The sequence below is a fragment of the Cynocephalus volans genome, chromosome 11, assembly GCF_027409185.1.
Source record: "Cynocephalus volans isolate mCynVol1 chromosome 11, mCynVol1.pri, whole genome shotgun sequence".
Classification (NCBI taxonomy): Eukaryota; Metazoa; Chordata; class Mammalia; order Dermoptera; family Cynocephalidae; genus Cynocephalus; species Cynocephalus volans.
In genome coordinates, this window is record NC_084470.1 from 121,773,462 (window position 1) to 121,791,346 (window position 17,885).

At 48.2% G+C, this 17,885-nt stretch overlaps 1 protein-coding gene across 1 annotated transcript; it reads left to right on the forward strand.

Moving 5' to 3' along the window:
- Positions 1 to 11,430: 11,430 nt before the first annotated feature.
- FMOD (fibromodulin) lies at positions 11,431 to 17,254 on the forward strand. The gene is made up of 2 exons (XM_063115360.1): positions 11,431 to 12,424; positions 17,072 to 17,254. The coding sequence occupies exons 1-2, from the start codon at positions 11,446 to 11,448 to the stop codon at positions 17,221 to 17,223; spliced, it is 1,131 nt and encodes a 376-aa protein (XP_062971430.1). The 5' UTR covers positions 11,431 to 11,445; the 3' UTR covers positions 17,224 to 17,254.
- Positions 17,255 to 17,885: the final 631 nt, after the last annotated feature.

Here is a 17,885-nt window from a genome sequence, read left to right on the forward strand (position 1 = left end):
TCCTGGGCTGCAGACATGAGTGTCTAAGAATGACAGCATGACTAGACAAGAGCATCTCCCAGCTACTAACCTTTCAGTTCTTCATTTCCTTCCAAATAACGGCACTTGTTCATGTCAAATCCCACTAACTGGTGATGCTGGCTCCTCTCCTCCGACCACCCCACAGTAGCCAGCTGAGGACCAAGGCCCTTCTGACTTAGGGGCCTCCTCCTGTCTCCCCCACCCCTGCCCTCTGCCCCTTTGTTGAGGCAGGATGGTATGTCTGGCAGCTGTCAACTCAATGTGACTTATCAAGCTTTACTGAATATCCACCGTGCCCTAGGCATGGGTGCAGAGTGGGGGGAGCTGTTCCTCCAGCAACGTCGGTACAAACCAGGGCCAAAGTCAAAGAGGAATTAGCCAAGAACACAGAGAAAAGAAAAAGGATAAAGGGAAAACTCCTTTTCCTCTGCACCCTTCACGTTTGGTTTTCATGGAAACCTGGTTCTGGAGGACAGAGAGGACAGGGTGAAAGGCCTGCTGTGGTAGGCCAGGTGAATCCTGCTGTGACAGGCTCCGGGATGGAGACCCCAGGAGCAGATCTTTTGGAGCTGGAGCTTTCTGAGAGAGCTCTCTTCCAACTAATATCCCCGGGAGGGTATAGCTGACTCCTTTAGACAAGTGAGGGTTATAACACAGGTCTCAGGGCAAATGCTGAGTGCCTCTGGGGCAGCCCTTTTCTACCACTGATGAGGAGGGAGCCTCATTTGCAAGAGAAACATGGATGGTGAAGTTAGCAGGCACGAAGCCCGGGAAAGTCTCTCAGTGTATTTCCCTGAGGGGGATCACTGACAACAAAGACTCCTGGTGACCCTCAGGCAGATGGCACAGTCAAAAGAACCCTGACCTTAGTCCCAATTTATTCCATCCATCCATCCATCCATTCATTCATCTGTTAATTTATTCATTCATTCATACTATATACCACATGCTGGGCTTGTGTTTAAACTTCAGTTCACCTCTTTGTGCCTCGGTTTGTCTTATGTGTTAAATGGGCATAATTGCAGCTGTGTTTCAGGGTTTTATGAAGATTAAATGAAATGATGTATGCAGAGGATCCTGCCTAGAGCCTGAAAAAATATTAATTCCCTTCTGCTTCCCTCTTCTAGTTCTCCAGAAAGAAGGCACCTCCTTCTAATCCTACGCCCCACATCCCAGTCATCCCCTCGAACCAGACACATTTGCTCCTGGAAGATGCTGTTTTGTTGAAGCTGATGAAAAGGAGAAAGAGGGGGCAATGGACCAGGAGAGAGGGGCGGGTCCAGGGGAAATGTAGCAAGCCAGACAGAAATGCCTCAGGGTGGTGAAGTCTGAGAACTTCTTGTGATGCTGGCTACTGAGAGCGAGCTGGGGGAGAAAGCAAATTCTCCCACAGGGCGTGTTTCTCAAAGTGGCTGGAGATCTAAGAAGTGGGAGATGGGGGAGTGAGTGAATCTTTTTGTGTCTTGATTGAAGATCAAAACAATTTCTATTCTTGCAAATTCCCTTAGAAATCCAACCTCATGGGGATTGGGAAAGGAATTTATTTCTTCCCAGAGCTTACCAAGCAGCCTGGCTGGGAGCCATTTGGCAGTTTCCCCAGTAGGAAAGTTGTGGAAGAAGCAACAGTGCCCCCCCAAGATGCTACAGCAACAGATATGGAAGATGGGCCCGTTGGGTCCTGTCCTCAGTGACCCTACATTCAAGGTGCAACCCCCAGGTGCAACATGGCAGCTCTCTCAGCTCTCCTGTGGTGACTGAGCAGCTGACCAGCCAAGGTGAATGGCCTAGAACTGGGCTTCTTGAGTTGAAATTGCAGGGGTCACAAGTCCCCAGAGAAGAAGCATGGCATGTCTGGGGCAGCATTTTTATTCAAAGAATTTTTGGGGGAGTGAGAGGGGGTGGATTCTACTTAAATAAACATGTTTTGTGAAATAAAATGCAAACTTCCCATTTTTTAAATATCAAATGTGAGATTTCAGCTTGAGTGGGTTGCTTTGGATTATGTCCCTTCGTCACCTGGAGCTGATGATCATTCTCTCTCTGGTTATTTCATTAAGAAAAGTTTGAACAGACCCTCTTTTGGAGCTAGATTTTAAATGGACTATTTTAGAGGTCACCATATTCATCCCCCACCTAGAGATAGCACTGTCAAACCTGGCTACCCACTAAAATCATCAATCAATCAATAAGGAAGATGCCAGGCCCCCTCTGCAGACATTCTGTTTCATTGACCTGGAGTGGAGCCGGGCATGGGTGTTTTCCAAAGCTGCCTCAGTAGTTCTCATGTGCAGCCAGGGCTGAGAACTATCCCTCTTAAATAGAGGGCTGTGCTGTCAGAAGCCTAGACCCTTCCAGCCTGCTAAATCCCCAGATCTGTCTCATTTGTAGTCTTTTCCTAGAAATGTCAGATATGGGGTCTGTTTTCCTTCCAAGCTGCCACCCCCCACATTCCTACTAAAATTATTTTCCCTCTGATGTTTCCATAGATTAGGACATAGGGTCCTCCTTTCTACGCCACTGACCAGTTTCTGAACAAAACCCCCAGGGAGGTGTTTTCTAAGCAACTGCCATATGGCAGATGCTATGCTAGATATTTACAATTGTTTTACAATCACTCAATGAGATAGGTGTTAGTCATCCCCATTTTACAGATAAGGAACCTGAAAACCAAAGATATTAAAGAACGTGCTCTAGATTTCTGGGATTCAAACCATTTTGCCTGACTCAAAATTCATTCCCTTTCCAAGACAATGACAATATATTATCTTTCCTAAACACCTCCCCCTCCCTTTGAAGAAGTTTTCCTTATTTATTTTTTCGATGGTTTTCCTGTTGCTTCACTACAGGACCATTCAGACGTAAGCAGACAATAGAAGGAACCAGAGTTCAAGAAATTTCACACATTACTATGGGTCATTATTCCTGGTCTTCACTGAACTCTAATGGAATTAGATCCAAATCCTTAGATTTTTGGATGGGCCCATGGGACATGTCACTGGCTCTTGCCTTGTAGGAGCTAACCTCTCCCCTCAACCCAAGGGGATTCAGAATGGTGCTACTTCTTAGGTGGTATTCTTGGTCTACTCTCCCCGCACTACAAAGTTGATTCATAAACTCCTGTCTGAGAAGGACCCAGGAATCTCCTCTTCTAGATTGCACTTTACTTGGCTCATGGATCCTGACCTTTCACATAACCCCCTGAGTAAGATATTTTCCTATCGTCCCCCAGAGATGTTTTCCCATGTCTGTAGAGAGTTTTGCACTGACTCTGCAGTCACCTATCTTGCCATTGTTCTTAGGGGGGTTGATAATTCCAGCCACCGAAAGTCCCACCTGTACCTTTGGCCAGCTTCTCTCTGATTGATTTAAGTTCCCAAAGTAAATTTACTGCCCTTTAGTGAAATCCGACTTCTTCACCTTTCCTTTATTCAGCTAATGCTTAGAAAGGACCTAATACAGGCCAAGAGCTTGGCCAAGCATTGCGCTAACTGATGGAGGGAGCTGGCAGTCTACTAAAACAATCCATTACAGGCGCCATTTATCGAGGGGACACCATATGGCAGGCTGCTTACTAGGAGCCTGTATTCTTTATCTCATTTAGTCCTTCCAACAGCTCACGAGGTTAGGCTTATTGTCCCCATTTTACAAATGGGGACACTCAAAGTCATAGAGATAATAAGTGGTAGAGCTGGAATTTGAACATATTTATATGTTCCCAACCCATGCTTCTTCCTTTATACTGGAGATTCTACATAGCATAGTGCTTAGGAACTCAGACTCTAGAAGCAGATGGACTGAAGTTTATCTGCCTCTTAATCCCAGCTCTGCTTCTTAATTGCTGTGCAATCTTGAACAAATTAATTAGCTTTGCTGAACTTCAGTTTCCTCATCTGTAAAAATATCTCTTAGGGTTGTGGTCAGAATCTCAGAAATGGTAGTTGGTGTTGTAGGCCTAGTCTCACCTGTAGCCATATAAGTTTCTTGACAGCATTTTGGCAACTGGTCTGTCTTATACTGGTCCCTTCCAGCAGCCCTCGGTGTGGTCTGAGGGAGACCATTACTTCTTAGCTCATTTGCAAAACAAAGGTGAATGTCATGTACTGAGTCACTGGATGAACAACCCTTCAGGCTTCTGGTTTTAGGTTGTGCCCTCTGCCTCCTTCCTTATGCAGGTATCTCCCCCTTTCCTGACTCAAAAGCACTCATACTTTCTAGAAGGTGGTCTTCTGGAATGCATCGTGTCATCGTCATGTTAACAATGTCAAGCATGCAGTAAAATCACATTAAAAATAAGAGGTGCTACCCATTTGAAAAAAAAAGACAGTTTTCTGTCTTAAACAGCTTATTTCAAGGACATTCGGAAGAGCTCATTCATCTTCTAGAACTTGAAACTTGAGGTCTTCCTCCTTTTGTAGCTGAAAGGAAACAAGTCTTCCCCTCGGCCCCAACATCTTCATGGCTCTCATCCTTCTGGAAAAAGGAGACTCTTCATGGTGAGGACTCCTAATGACCCCTCAATGCCAAGAGAATAGGGAAAAATATCTCTCTTGGAAACTTTGGGATACCATTGTTGAGTGCCAGTGTAGCCAAGACTTTCCATCAAAACATCAGACTAGCAAAATACCTCTCTGGCGTCAAGAGTTTTCAGAATGGGCCAGCAGTGGGTGCTGGATTGTATCACCATGATCATCTTTCTACTGACCTCTTCATATCCAATTCAAGAATTCTGTTTGGGTGAATTTCCAGTCTTACCATCCCATTCCTGGGTTGTCTGGGATCAGAGGCTGCGTCATAAAAACAGGGGTTGTTGGGTTCTGTGGGGATGGAGAGGAAGGCGCTGGTGGCCACAGGAACGTCATTGTGTTTTTTCTGGTGGGAATATGAGTCAGAAGGCACTTGGTTTCTTCCAGACATGGTGGGTCCAACATCAGAGGCAATCAGCTTTGCCTAATAACTGTACTTTTTTGGGTAGGGAGAAAATTGCAGTAGACTGGATCCCTGGAAATTCCAATTGACCTGAAGATCTAAGGGTTTTTCTGGCCTGGCTGGTGATGGCTAATCCACATAGCATTGAATACTAGAGACAGACAGACTCTGTCCTGAGCCAAAAATACAATTCATTTCATAACTGTTCACTGATTGCCTGCTAAGTGGCAGAGATGGTATGTCCAGCTGGGGATGGGGGCTACAGAAACGAATCATGGCCTCTCTCTTCAGCTTGCAGTTCAGTGACTGGGTAGTGATGGCTTGACACTTCCTAGAAAGCACCGGTGTCCCAAATGGACCTCCTGTACAAGTGGACTCCCTTGGCAATCTGAGGGTCATCAGTACCCCATAGTTGGCTCCCCATATTGAAGCCAAGCTCTGAGGGCCTAGATCCAGGAACCAGGCAAACAGAGAAGCAGCAGTCACAGTGGAGGCTAGAACCTCCACTAAAGGTTAGCAAAAGGGACTTTTGGACAGTTCTATCTTTTCATCATTCTTTGGGGGCTTTGATGATTTCGGCCACCGAAAGTCCCAACTTTACCTTTGGTCAGCTTCTCTCTGATTGATTTATGTTCCCAAAGTAGATTTACTACTTTGCCTCTGACCTGGTCCCAATCTTTCCCTCCATCCTTTCCCTGCAGGCCTTCCCAGAAACAGGATGAATGTCTAAAGACCAGGTACAAATCTCACTGCTTTAGATATGGCCAATAAACCACATGGAGATAACTGCCTTTTTTGATGGAGTTCGGTTGGAAAGGACCCCAGTCAATATTTGGTCCCCAGAGTCCACTGACTTCCATTGTTAGTAAATGCAACATTAGGTAGCACACTGGAACTTAAAAAATAAACATCTGTACTTAATGGGTGGATTTGCCCAGGCCATCTAGGTCCATCTAAGAAATGGTCTAGTTGCCAAGACCAGTGTTCTCCATTGAAAAATGACTGCTTTCTGGACTCAAAAGTGATGAGAAAGTTACCTGTGCATTACTCATAATCATTTCTACATTAAGGCTATTCTGCTTTAATTCATGGGTGAGAGTTTGCTGCATATGTATCTGCTTTATTGTGAGCAGAAATTATATGGAAAGCTTCTTTATGTCTCAACACTTAGGATCATGCTTGAAATGTAGAAGATGCTCATATTTATTAAACTGAAATGAAATATGTGTAAGGTCAGGAAAAAGCACCCCTCTGTCTCAGCCCTCTCTCATCTTCATGCTCCCCTGCCTCCAGATTAAAGCAGGTAGGACCACCATAATTAATTGTGCTTTGTCTTAGTTGAGTCCAAGCCCGACGGCAGGGTGGTCGTTACCCGTCCACTCCACCAATACTCTGGTATAGAGTTATAGGAAAGTGTGTGGGTTTTGGAGTCATGAATAATAAGGTTCAAATCCTTGTTCTACCACTTACCAGCTAGTCATGTTATACCACTGGGCCCCTATTTCCAATGCAAAATATCTACTGTGGTCATTAGATGAGATAACATAAGTAAACCACCTAGTTTATAATAGGCGGTCAGCAATAAGTGGTCATTCATTACGTTTCATCTTCTTAAAAACTCTTCCTAAATTCTGAAGAGTGGGTTCCTGACACGGACCGTTCTGGCAACCTACCTCTTAAGCTCAGATCTATTGGAACAAAAGCTCAAATCTATTGGCAAATTCTAAATTCTTCAAATTCAAATCATCTGAGGGTTTCTCAATTGATATTTTTTAAAATAAGGGGTGTTTCTTGGATGCTGACATAAATCAATTACTTGAGGAGAGAGCCCTTAGGATACATGGGTTCATCTAAACTACTGAGATTCTTTGTGATCCAAATTCTAATGGTTCTCAAATGTTTTCTTCTAGTCCCTGAATTCTAAATTCAGATTCATATATGCAGCTGTCAGCACTGGCCAGTTAGCTCACTTGGGACAGCAGGGGGCTGATAACACCAGGGTCAAAATATATATATACATACACATACATACATATATATATATGTATATATATGTATATATGTGCAGCTGTCTGCATGCATCTCCAATGGATACCTCACAGGCATCTCTAACAGCACATCCAAAGCTTAATATCAGTTTTCCACCCAAATCTGTTCCTCCCCATCCTTCCTGTGTCAGAAAATGGTACTACCACACACTCAGTTGCTCAAACTAAAATTCTAGGTGTCATCCTTCTCTTTCCCTAACACCCCATGTCTGATCGGCCTGCAGGATTTGTCATTCTCTGCCTGAAATACATCAGCTCCGCTTCCCCTGCACTGGTCCAGTCTGCCCTTCTCCGTCCTCGAGGCCAGGCTGGAGCCTGCCTGCTTCCACCCTCTCGTCCCTTGCTCCACGCAGCAGCCCTTCCTATGTGCTTTTAAAAATGTAAATAGATCCCCTCACTTCCTCTGCTAATAGCATTCTGTTTTTAAACATTTACGATAGAACTGGCCGGTTAGCTCAGTTGGTTAGAGCATGGCCTTAATAACACCAAGGTCCAGGGTTCGATCCCTGTTCCAGCCAGCTGCCAAAAAAACCCAAAGAAACCAAAAAAAATAAACATTTACAATAAAAAACCAACCCTTTCCGTGGTCCGAAAGCCCCTTCGTGGCCTAGCTCCCACCCGCTTCTCTGACCTCATCTTCCCCCCGCTCAGGAACTCTACATCTGTGAAATGGGTACAACAGTAAGAATCTCTACTACATAGTGAGTATGCTAGGTCAGGTGCCTCACACACATTACCTCATACAGTCCTCGCTACAACCCAACAAGGTGTTATTAACCCTAAAGTTGTTTATTAACCCTAAAATTGTTGTGAGGATTAAGTGAAAGTTTATGACACTTGTGCATAGTAAGTGATCAACAAATGTTAGATTCCCTGCCCTTCCATTTGTTCCAATGACAGAGGCGTGCACAGGGGTTGCATGCTGGGGGGCGGGGGGTGGCCCAGAAAAGCCTACACTGGTTGGGAATAGAACTGGAACCAGAGCCAGCTGTCCCGTGGCATGTGTGCTTTCTCATCCACTGGTCTATAGACTTGCCCAGAGTAGGAGTTTGAGCCAGGAGGGGCGAATACTAGATCTCTGGGGAATGCTTTGGTTGACAAAAAAGTTAAGATGCCAAATCCTGGCCCTCTGCATCCCTGCATCTGCCTTTGTGGGTTTAATGAGAAATCCAGGCACTTCACAAGAAACTGTACAAATAACTTTGAGGGTGCCACTAACTCATTCAGCAGAGAGAGACCCAGGGCTGCCAGTGCTTCAGGGAAGATAAGTGAGTGGAAAGAGGTGGTTTTTATAGCATCAGGAAGATGGACAGAAGGATTTTGCATAGTTGAGTGTGAGCTCCGCCCCTGCAGCAGAGCTGAAAAAGCCAGGATCCCGGCAACTCGGCCCCTCTCTTCACAATATTTGATTAGGAATTTGGGGGCGGGACCCTGGCCTGGCACAGGCACGCACACTCTCAGTAGCCGCTCTGCTCCTCTCCTCTCCTCTGTCACACGTTCTCCAACCTAAGGACGCCAGACAGAGGGACGTGGTCACTCTCTGAAAGGTTCAACTCGAGGTAAGTTTAGTCATTTTTCTTCGGGTTTTGTCCCTGGCAGTTCCATAAAAGAAATGAAGGAAAGGGGCTGGGGGATGGGAGAGGGGCAGGCAGGGAAGGAATTCCTCTTCCTCCACATCTGGGCCATGAGCCCAGGGATGCTGAAGAGGGGCAAACAGGGAGGAAAAGGGAAGGGGTTCCAGCGCTGTACCTTCCTCCTACAGTTCCTTTGTGACTGTTGAGGGGACTTCCAACTCTCAGGCGTGAAAAAGTGAAGGACCAGTTATCTATGGGAGGGAGCCTCTTCCCTTCTACTCATAAATCCCACTGCTCTTGGACTTGGGGCACTTTGGAGGGTAACCCAAGTCTGGAGTGTCCCTGCAATCTCTCTTACCGAGGGGTTGTGGTACCTAAATGCTGTTGAGGGGGGCAAGTTTTGTGTAGTGTGTGTGTGTGTAGTGTGTGTGTGTGTGTGTGTGTGTGTGTAGTGTGTGTGTGTGTGTCTGTGTGTGTGTGTGTGTGTGTGTCTGTGTGTGTGTGTGTGTGTGTGTCTCTGTGTGTGTGTGTCTGTGTGTGTGTCTCTGTGTGTGTGTGTGTGTGTGTGTCTGTGTGTGTCTCTGTGTGTCTGTGTGTGTGTGTTGCTGGGGTGAAAGGGAGGGGAGAGAAGAAAGAGAAATGTTGAGGATTACCATGTCCAGGGAGCTGTGTGTTGAGGTGGGAGCTCCTATCCCAGTTAGGGGATGGCTTCTGCTTGGACCTCCTGAACTCCGATAGGAGGGAGAGAACTTTCTGTGGAGAAATGAAAGAACAGCAGTAGCTCCTGAGTAAGCTCCCCCAACACACAGAGTACCGGTCCTCAAAACTCTCCACCTTACAAAACTCTGAGCACAGGAGGGTCTCTAGCATTATGGGAAACAATTTAGAGTATACAAGCCTAAAGCAACATTGCCAAGAGATGGAGTGGGGTAAGGAGAGCCATAGGCTCCCCACCAAACCCTTTCAGCAGCTGCGGTTCTAAGGAGAGGCCAAAGTAGGCAGGGTGCACAGCCCCTGGAAAGCTGAGTCTCGTCTGCCAAGGTGCCCAGTCTGGAAAGAGGAATGGAGACAGAGGCTAACTGTGCCAGCCCTCCAGACAGCCACCTTAGTCCTGCAGCAGCCCAGAGCTGTGCCTGGAAAAATGCACTGCTGGCAGTGAGCTGCTCTATCCGTCTTCTCTCCTGGCCAGAGCCAGGGACCAGCCAGCATGCCCAGGCAGTGGGCAGTTGAGTCTGCTTCTCCAAAACACTGTGGCTCTTTGTCTGAGGCCTGAGGCTCCCTGAGAGTGAGCCAGGGTGCCTGCTTCTCTACAGCCCAGGGGCCAATGGGGACAGAGAGGTCCGGGAGGGATGGTGGCCAGAAAGTGACTAATTGAGTGTCATACTCAGGGTTCTTCCCATCAGCCCTTTGGATTTGATGTTGGCTTTTATATCCTTTCTTTCTCCTATCCTCAGTTGCCAACCCCAGCAAGACCCAACAGCAATGTGAGGGATATATGTGACTCTTCCAGGCCAAGAAAGGTTCTAAGGTTTCTCTGTCCAAGGGCGACAGTCTGGAAGGTGCTCACTGCCCACGGGGCTATGCTGTGCATTGGCTATAGGAAATCAGGGTAGGCCATCCAGGCCTGATTTGCTTCCCCCGGGTCCCTCATCTTCCATACCTTCAGGTTCTCTCTCAGATGATACCAGACCCCACATTTTTCTCTCAGCCCGCTCTGTTCTCATCTCACTAGCATAGCAAGGCAACAGGCTGCAGCAACGTGGGGGGTGAGCTGGAGCCTGGTAATCTGGGTGTCATCACTTGGAGCAGGTACCTTGGGATAGGAGAGGGGGATGCCAGAATACCATCCAAGCTCCTTTCCCTGGGGCACACGTGAGGGTCTCTCACTTCTGTCTGTCTTTTGGTATTCCTCCTTCATTTCTCCTGGCCCCATGTGACTGCTGCATAATGCCCATGTGGAACGTGAGGAGTGCTAACCCCTTGCTGGGCAACACAGAGAGAGAAACAGACCAACTCTGACTCTGTACACTAAGGACCCACTCTGGAAGACAAGTGCCATATGCGGGTATCAGTGTCCCCAGTCTGGAGAGGATTTGTACCGTTGTATGAAGACCTTGTCCCAGCCAAGTGGCATGTGCAGCCACAAACTGCTAACCAGAGAGTTTTCTCCCCCAGCAGATGGTTATGGACAATGACCCTTTTGGAGGGTGGCCCAAGCCTTGTGGTGTCTGCAGAGGGACCACACCCCTCCCCACTCAAGGCCAGAAACCCCCAGATTGCCCATGAGGCCAAAAGCTCTTCCAGAAGTAGTTCAGATCTTCCCCTTTGATGTCTCAAGCCACTGATGGAGGTTTCCCAGACACATGGAAAGAGCCAGAGAGATTTTTCCTCGGACTCTTAGAAAATATTATTTCTCTGGGGATTCCAAACTGGACATGAATTCAGGGCTAAAGAGCACCCGACCAACTACCTCCCCCCATAATACACACAGATTATTGTGGGCTTTCCAGCTTCCCCAACAGAACCTTCAGGGTGCTAGAGGCTCCTAAGGATCTGCTCCTCAAAAAAATGCAGGCCCCTTCCCTCCAATTTAAGTTTCTTCTAATCTCAGACTCTGTTTCTGTGACTCCACGACCAGGGGAAAATGCATTTAGCTCACCCGAGATAGCCACAGTCCAACTGGACTATGCATGTAGAGCTGGACTGGGATGAGGCACCGAGGAAGTAAGAGCAATGCTCCTGCTCTCAGATGTCTGACCCAAAGTCAGCTCTGCACAGCCCAAAGCCTAGGGCCTGCCTGCTCTGCCTCCTGCCTCCCCAGAGGCTCACTCATGTTGGCTTGCTCTGTTCTCTCTCCCTCCCTGCAGAGAGACAGAATGCAGTGGACCTCCCTCCTGCTACTGGCAGGGCTCTGCTCCCTCTCTGGGGCCCAGTATGAAGAAGACCCTCACTGGTTTTCCCACTACCTCCGCAGCCAGCAGTCGACCTACTATGATCCCTATGACCCTTACCCTTATGAGCCCTACGAGCCTTACCCCTATGGGGTGGAAGAAGGTCCAGCCTATGCCTATGGCTCTCCATCCCCACCAGAGCCCCGTGACTGCCCCCAGGAGTGCGACTGCCCACCCAACTTCCCCACAGCCATGTATTGTGACAATCGCAACCTCAAGTACCTGCCCTTCGTCCCCTCCCGCATGAAGTACGTCTACTTCCAGAACAACCAGATTTCCTCCATCCAGGAAGGTGTCTTTGACAATGCCACTGGGCTGCTCTGGATTGCTGTCCATGGCAACCAGATCACCAGTGACAAGGTGGGCAGAAAGGTCTTCTCCAAGCTGAGACATCTGGAGAGGCTGTATCTGGACCACAACAACCTGACACGGATGCCCGGTCCACTGCCACGATCCCTGCGGGAGCTCCATCTCAACCACAACCAGATCTCGCGGGTCCCCAACAATGCTCTCGAGGGGCTGGAGAACCTCACAGCCTTGTACCTCCAACACAATGAGATCCAGGAAGTGGGCAGTGCAATGAGGGGCCTCCGGTCACTGATCTTGCTGGACCTGAGTTACAACCACCTCCGGAGGGTGCCGGATGGACTGCCCTTAGCCCTTGAGCAGCTGTACCTGGAGCACAACAACGTCTACACAGTCCCCGATAGCTACTTCCGGGGCTCTCCCAGGCTCCTGTATGTGCGGCTGTCCCACAACAGTCTCACTAACAACGGCCTGGCTTCCAACACCTTCAATTCCAGCAGCCTTCTTGAGCTCGACCTCTCCTACAACCAGCTGCAGAAGATCCCCCCAGTCAACACCAACCTGGAGAACCTCTACCTCCAAGGCAACAGGATCAATGGTGAGACCTCTACAAAGTGGGGTGGGGAGTGGCTGTCTAGCTCACTTGAAAGACCCTATTCCGAGTGCTAGTGGCACACAAAAGAAGTAGAAGTTGGGGAACCAAACATTACAAATAAAGCAACCTGAAAAGCAAGACATCCCCTGCATGAGAGGTACCAAATAGCATACACTAATGCTAAACTGCAATGGTAAGAAACTTCAGTGGGGGGGGGGGTTGGTACAGAAGAAGACTTCCCCGGAGAGGTAGGTTTCAGTCTAGGTCTTGAGAGAGACATGGGCATGGGTTGAAGGAATGCACGACAAAGCCATTCTGGGGTGGGAAATTACCACAAAGGAACCAGTCGTTGAACAGTTCACCTGAAGGGGACAGCCAGGAAATGCACGTGTCTGAGGACAGGGTTATGTGCTGAGAAGCAGTGCGAGATGAGTTTGTGGAGGTTGGGGAAGGTCGGTGCATAGAGAGGGAGATTTGAGTTTAACTTCTATGGTCCATCTCGGGAGGAAGGTGGGCTGCTAAGAAACCATGGTGTCTGTACTTACTCACCAGCCGAGAAGGGGGTGAACTCTCTGTTTCCACTTTACTCCTGCCTCTACAGCCTAGTCTTGTGTTTTGGTGTTCATTTGTTTTAAACATAACGGCTGGTGGACAAAAATGTGCAACGTCTCAGGGCTGAGCAGGACTTGTTCTGGTCAGTTCTCCCTGGAGTACAAGGAGCCCCTGGTGGCAGGGCGGAGGTCCTCCCTAGGATAACATGAGCCCAACCACCACAAAACCTAGGGGTCATTTGGAAAGGACACTGGGCTGCTTGTTTTATAAGCACTTCCCTGCAAATGCCCAAAGGAACCAAAAGAGCTGTCTCTCTGAACTAAAATACTCATTTCCAATTGAGTTATCTAGTTGCTTTTCAGCTCCCTTTCCTCTTAGGATCTTGTATTCAGAATGTGCTTACATTACCCCAGGGCCTCTGATGTCTTAATCCCAGCTGGAAGGTTCTGAGCCAGCATTTAACCACCCTTCCTCTGTCAGCAAAGTCCTCTTCTCTCTGAGGGAGAGAGGACTCGTTAATGGCGACTGGCAAAGGGCTTTGAAGTGGAGCCTGCTGAGAGCAAACAGCACCATCAAAGCCAGAGAGGGACTGAGTCGTCATCTTCTCCCTCTCACTCCTTTCTCTCCCTGTGCTCGGGGAACAGATCAGTCGCTTAGCAAGATGTTAAGGAGCTGGACAGCCCTCTAAGTGAGAGAGGCACTAGCTCCGAGAGCGATACGCAATGCGGGAAGTGACAGTCAGGCGAGCAAAGCAAAGAGGTGTCTGTTCCTTTTGTTTGAAGTGAAAACACCATCATGTACAGTCCAAACTGTTTTTGAGGGTCTTTTGGTGGCTGGCCAGTGTAGGGATCTGAGCCCTTCACCTTGATGTTACCAACACCAGGCTCTAACCAACTGAGCTAACTGGCCAGCCCCAAACTGTTGTTTATTTAAAGTCTCTCTTTCTTTGGAATCTTCTTATTCCCAGGATAGAGGGGGGATTCCTCTAAGACATCTTGAAGATGTTGTATGCTGCAAAGGGTTTGACATTTACATGGCTTCTATCATCCCACCAAGCAGTCATCACTACTTACCTGCCACCACTCTGAATCCAGGAGGATTGTCACATTGGAAATGTCACACTATATGCTGTGCATCATCAATTGGATCCTGAAAATGTGACAGCAAAAAGCAGCTGTCATGGGAAAGAATCCATTAGTTACTGCCTAAGAGAAAGCTGGGGTGGCAAAGGCTTGGTCACAGCATCTTGTCGCCTCAATGCCTTTATGCAGAACCACCTCTGCTGCTCAAATATGAGGTGGTCCACTTGTCCGAAAGCTTGTCAGAAAATAAAATTACTTTAGTGAAGTATCCCAAGGTCCTGCAAGAAAGTTCTCTGTTCATTCAAACAACCTAAAAATTTTCAGTGTTTACCCCAAATCCCTTCTTGTGCGATTTAAGCCAAATCCCCTTTACTAGTTATCATTCAGTCTCTCTCCCAGTCTTCTCTGTAGGCGAAATAACAACAATGCCTTATCTCTCTCTCTCTCTCTCTCTCTCTCTCTGATCCGAACCTTTGACCTTGGTGTTCTGAACACCATGCTCTCCCAAGATGCTAATTATTATTATTATTATTATTAGCTTTTCTTCTCATTGCCAATTTGAAGTTGACAAGTACAGTGTTTGTTGTTTGCCTTGCAAAAACACAAAAACTGGTAAACTGAGACACAGAGAAGGAAAAGCTATTTCTCAAGGTCATCCGGACAGTAGTACAGAACTCTGAACTCCTGCCTTGGATATCAAAGGACCTAGGTCAGGTGTCTCCATCTGAGAGCGGTGGGGAATATCTCTCTGACTCAGACCACTAACAGGAAAACAGCTTCCCAGGCTCAACCCCTTCTCCTAGGGTGAATGTGAAGGACGCCTCCTTACATAGCCAGTCAGGGACTTGGGGGTGGGGGACGGTGAAGGTGGGATTGAAGCAACCCCCTGAGGGAGGAGCTAAAAGAAGAGCAGGAACTCAAGGGCATGCGGGGGTTGCATAAGACACGGCCCTCTCCCTCCCCTCCCTCTTCCATCAGCATCTCCCTCAGTTTTTCCAGCCTGGCAACAGCAAAGGGACTGAGTGTGGAATGTTATTCAGAAGCTTTGGGATTCAGTGGAGAAGGGTGGGTACACCATGAGGAATTTGGAAAGACTTATGTCAGTATTTAATCTGGGGCTGGAAAGTCAAGCAGAAGCCCTGTCTTATTCATGGGCTTGGGGAAGACAAGCACGGAGGCTCACAGTGCCTAGTGTGTGGCTAGAATCTGTATACAACGTGTGTCTAGCTCCCCACAAGAATGCCACATATTTGTGTATCCACAGCCGGGATCAGGATTTTAGCAGACAGTCTGAGGGCTCCAGTCTGGGACAGAGAATCTATCACTGAGCCTGTAGCTCAGTCCTAAATAGGGTTGGAGGTGATAGTTAAGCTGGGCCATGTGACTTCTCTGCACCCTACTCTACCCTCTGCACACAGATGCCATAGACCCAGCCCCTGGCCTACAGACCAAAAGGGAAATGTCCAAAAGCATTCCAAATCTTCTACCCACCCCCGTGACTGCTTTCCCAGGAAGGGTATTTCCCAGTCTCCCCCACTCTTCCCAGCGTTTAATTGTTCTTTGGACCTGGATTTTCTGTCTTATGTTTGCAGCACAAGTTAATTTGCTGCAACCTCCCACCTCTCTTGTCTTGGTCAGTTCTTAACAGAGATTGAAAATGCTCATCTAAAACACTTTCTTCACCAGCCTTATTAAAGCCCTCCATCTTATCTTCCTCAGAACCTTCATTTTCATGCTCATAACCTCCCCCAAGGGAACCTCCAAGGTCACCCTTAAAAAGAGAGTTAGAGAAGCCTTCCTCCGCCCCTCCTGCGGGGCTGCAGACTGACTCGCAGCTCCCGACCACAGCTATGAGCTGAGGGATGCCTCTGGCGGAAGAAAAGCAAGCCCCAGCTCTGGGCCTTGCAGCTGCAAGGGATGTACCCTGCACCATCCTACCCACAAGATCCCATGGGTAACTTCACCCAAACCCTCTTTGCAGAGAATAAGAGCAACTTTTCCGAAACCTTTACTCACCACGTTGAAGGCAGCCCTTAGAGGTTTCAGCAGCTTTCAGTGAGGACTTTTGTTGTCCCTGCTGGAATTTTAACTAAGTTCTTGTTTTTTTCCTTTCAAGTTACTGACCAACTTGACTGGAGACTAAAGTGGTTGATTTGTAGAAGAGGACACAGAGGGAGAACAGGGTGAATGACAGCAAAAGAATGTAGGTTAGAACCCAACAGAATGTATTAGGATTACGTGGTTTAGGGAAAAATCTTCCAAAAAGATGACTTTTTTTTTTAAGATTAAAAAAAGGGTGTGGGGTAGACCGTAATTATATTAAATGCAGGAGGTGGGGAATTATTTATTTGCCTTCTGAGGTCCATAGCAGTCCCAGTAGCCTATGAGTTTCCAGCCTCCTTTAATCTCAGAGTCTTTCTCACTCCTTTGGTATACTTGGAATGGGGACATGCTAGCCCTTCAAAGCTCTGACACACACAAAGACACTTATCTCTTGGCTTTTTTTTAATCCCCCCCCCGCCCCCCAGGCTTTCTCTCTTTAATTTCCTGCCACTTTCTTTCTCTGCAAAGTGACAGGAGATATTCAAGATGTAAGACCCTCCATTTCCCCAGTCTTTCTTCTCAGCAATTCAGCAAAGCCGTCCCTGGAGTACTTCAAAGAGGCTACTGTTGGTCTTTGACTCCTCTCTGCTTCCCCCTGCTGCTCAGAGACATGGGGACACTCAAGGACATTCAAGGGTCTGCAGAGTGAAGTACAGGTTGGGAGGTGGGGAGGTTAGGAGACTGAGATGCAAACACAGGCTCAGTCCCCACTCTTTGCCTAGCTCTGTCCCCTAGTGGTGCTGATCGGTATGACACCAATCCTGGCAAACATCTACCCCCACCCTCCAAGTTCCACCCCTTGCACCAGAAGTCTTTATCTAGGCAGTTTCCCAGAGGCTGTCTAACCTCCCGGTGGACCTAGGTCCCTGATCTGGGCTTCTCCCACCCCCTCCCGGCCCCCTTGTTCCCACAGAGTTCTCCATCAGCAGCTTCTGCACCGTGGTGGACGTCATGAACTTCTCCAAGCTTCAGGTGCTGCGCCTGGATGGGAACGAGATCGAGCGCAGCGCCGTGCCGGTGGACGCGCCCCTGTGCCTGCGCCTGGCCAGCGTCATCGAGATCTGAGCAGCCCTCGCACTGGGCACCAGCCGAGAGCCCCCACTGCCCCACTGCATTTGGCTTGATGGTTTGGTTTGGCTTTTGCTGGAAGGTCTGGGACAGACCATGTGACAGAAGTCCAGGGGCTCCCTCTTTAGTCTTCTTCCCTGTAGGCAGAGTTAGGCGGGATCAGGGGACAGGCAGCTTTCTGCTGAGGACAGGCAGGATCTCTCTCTTTTCCAGGGACAGAAGCGGTGGCAGAGGGAGTAGTCCCTGGAAGCCTGAACCCTAGAAATCTCACTGCTCTTAAGTACTTCCTGACGATCTGACGTCATGGAACTTTGAAATTACTTGGGCGATAGTACATAACCGTACTTTTCCGACAGCCCCTGACTCTCTGTGCTGTGCTGGCTGTGCAGGTGATCCTCAAAATATACCTCTTGCCCAGCTGCCTCCTCGTACGTCCACCGCATTCACTCAGCCTTCCTCCACAGATGCCTTTCTATGCCTTAGGCAGTCAGGAGACTCCAAGACGTGTAGGCATCTGCCCAGCTCCCTGTGGAGAGAACCCACACTTTGTCTAAGGTTGAAAAGATACCAAAAGTCACCTCTACACTTCCCTAACCTCACCCCTTGAAAGCCACCAGACTGAGGTCAACAACATGATGATAAAATTCATGGCGTGACGT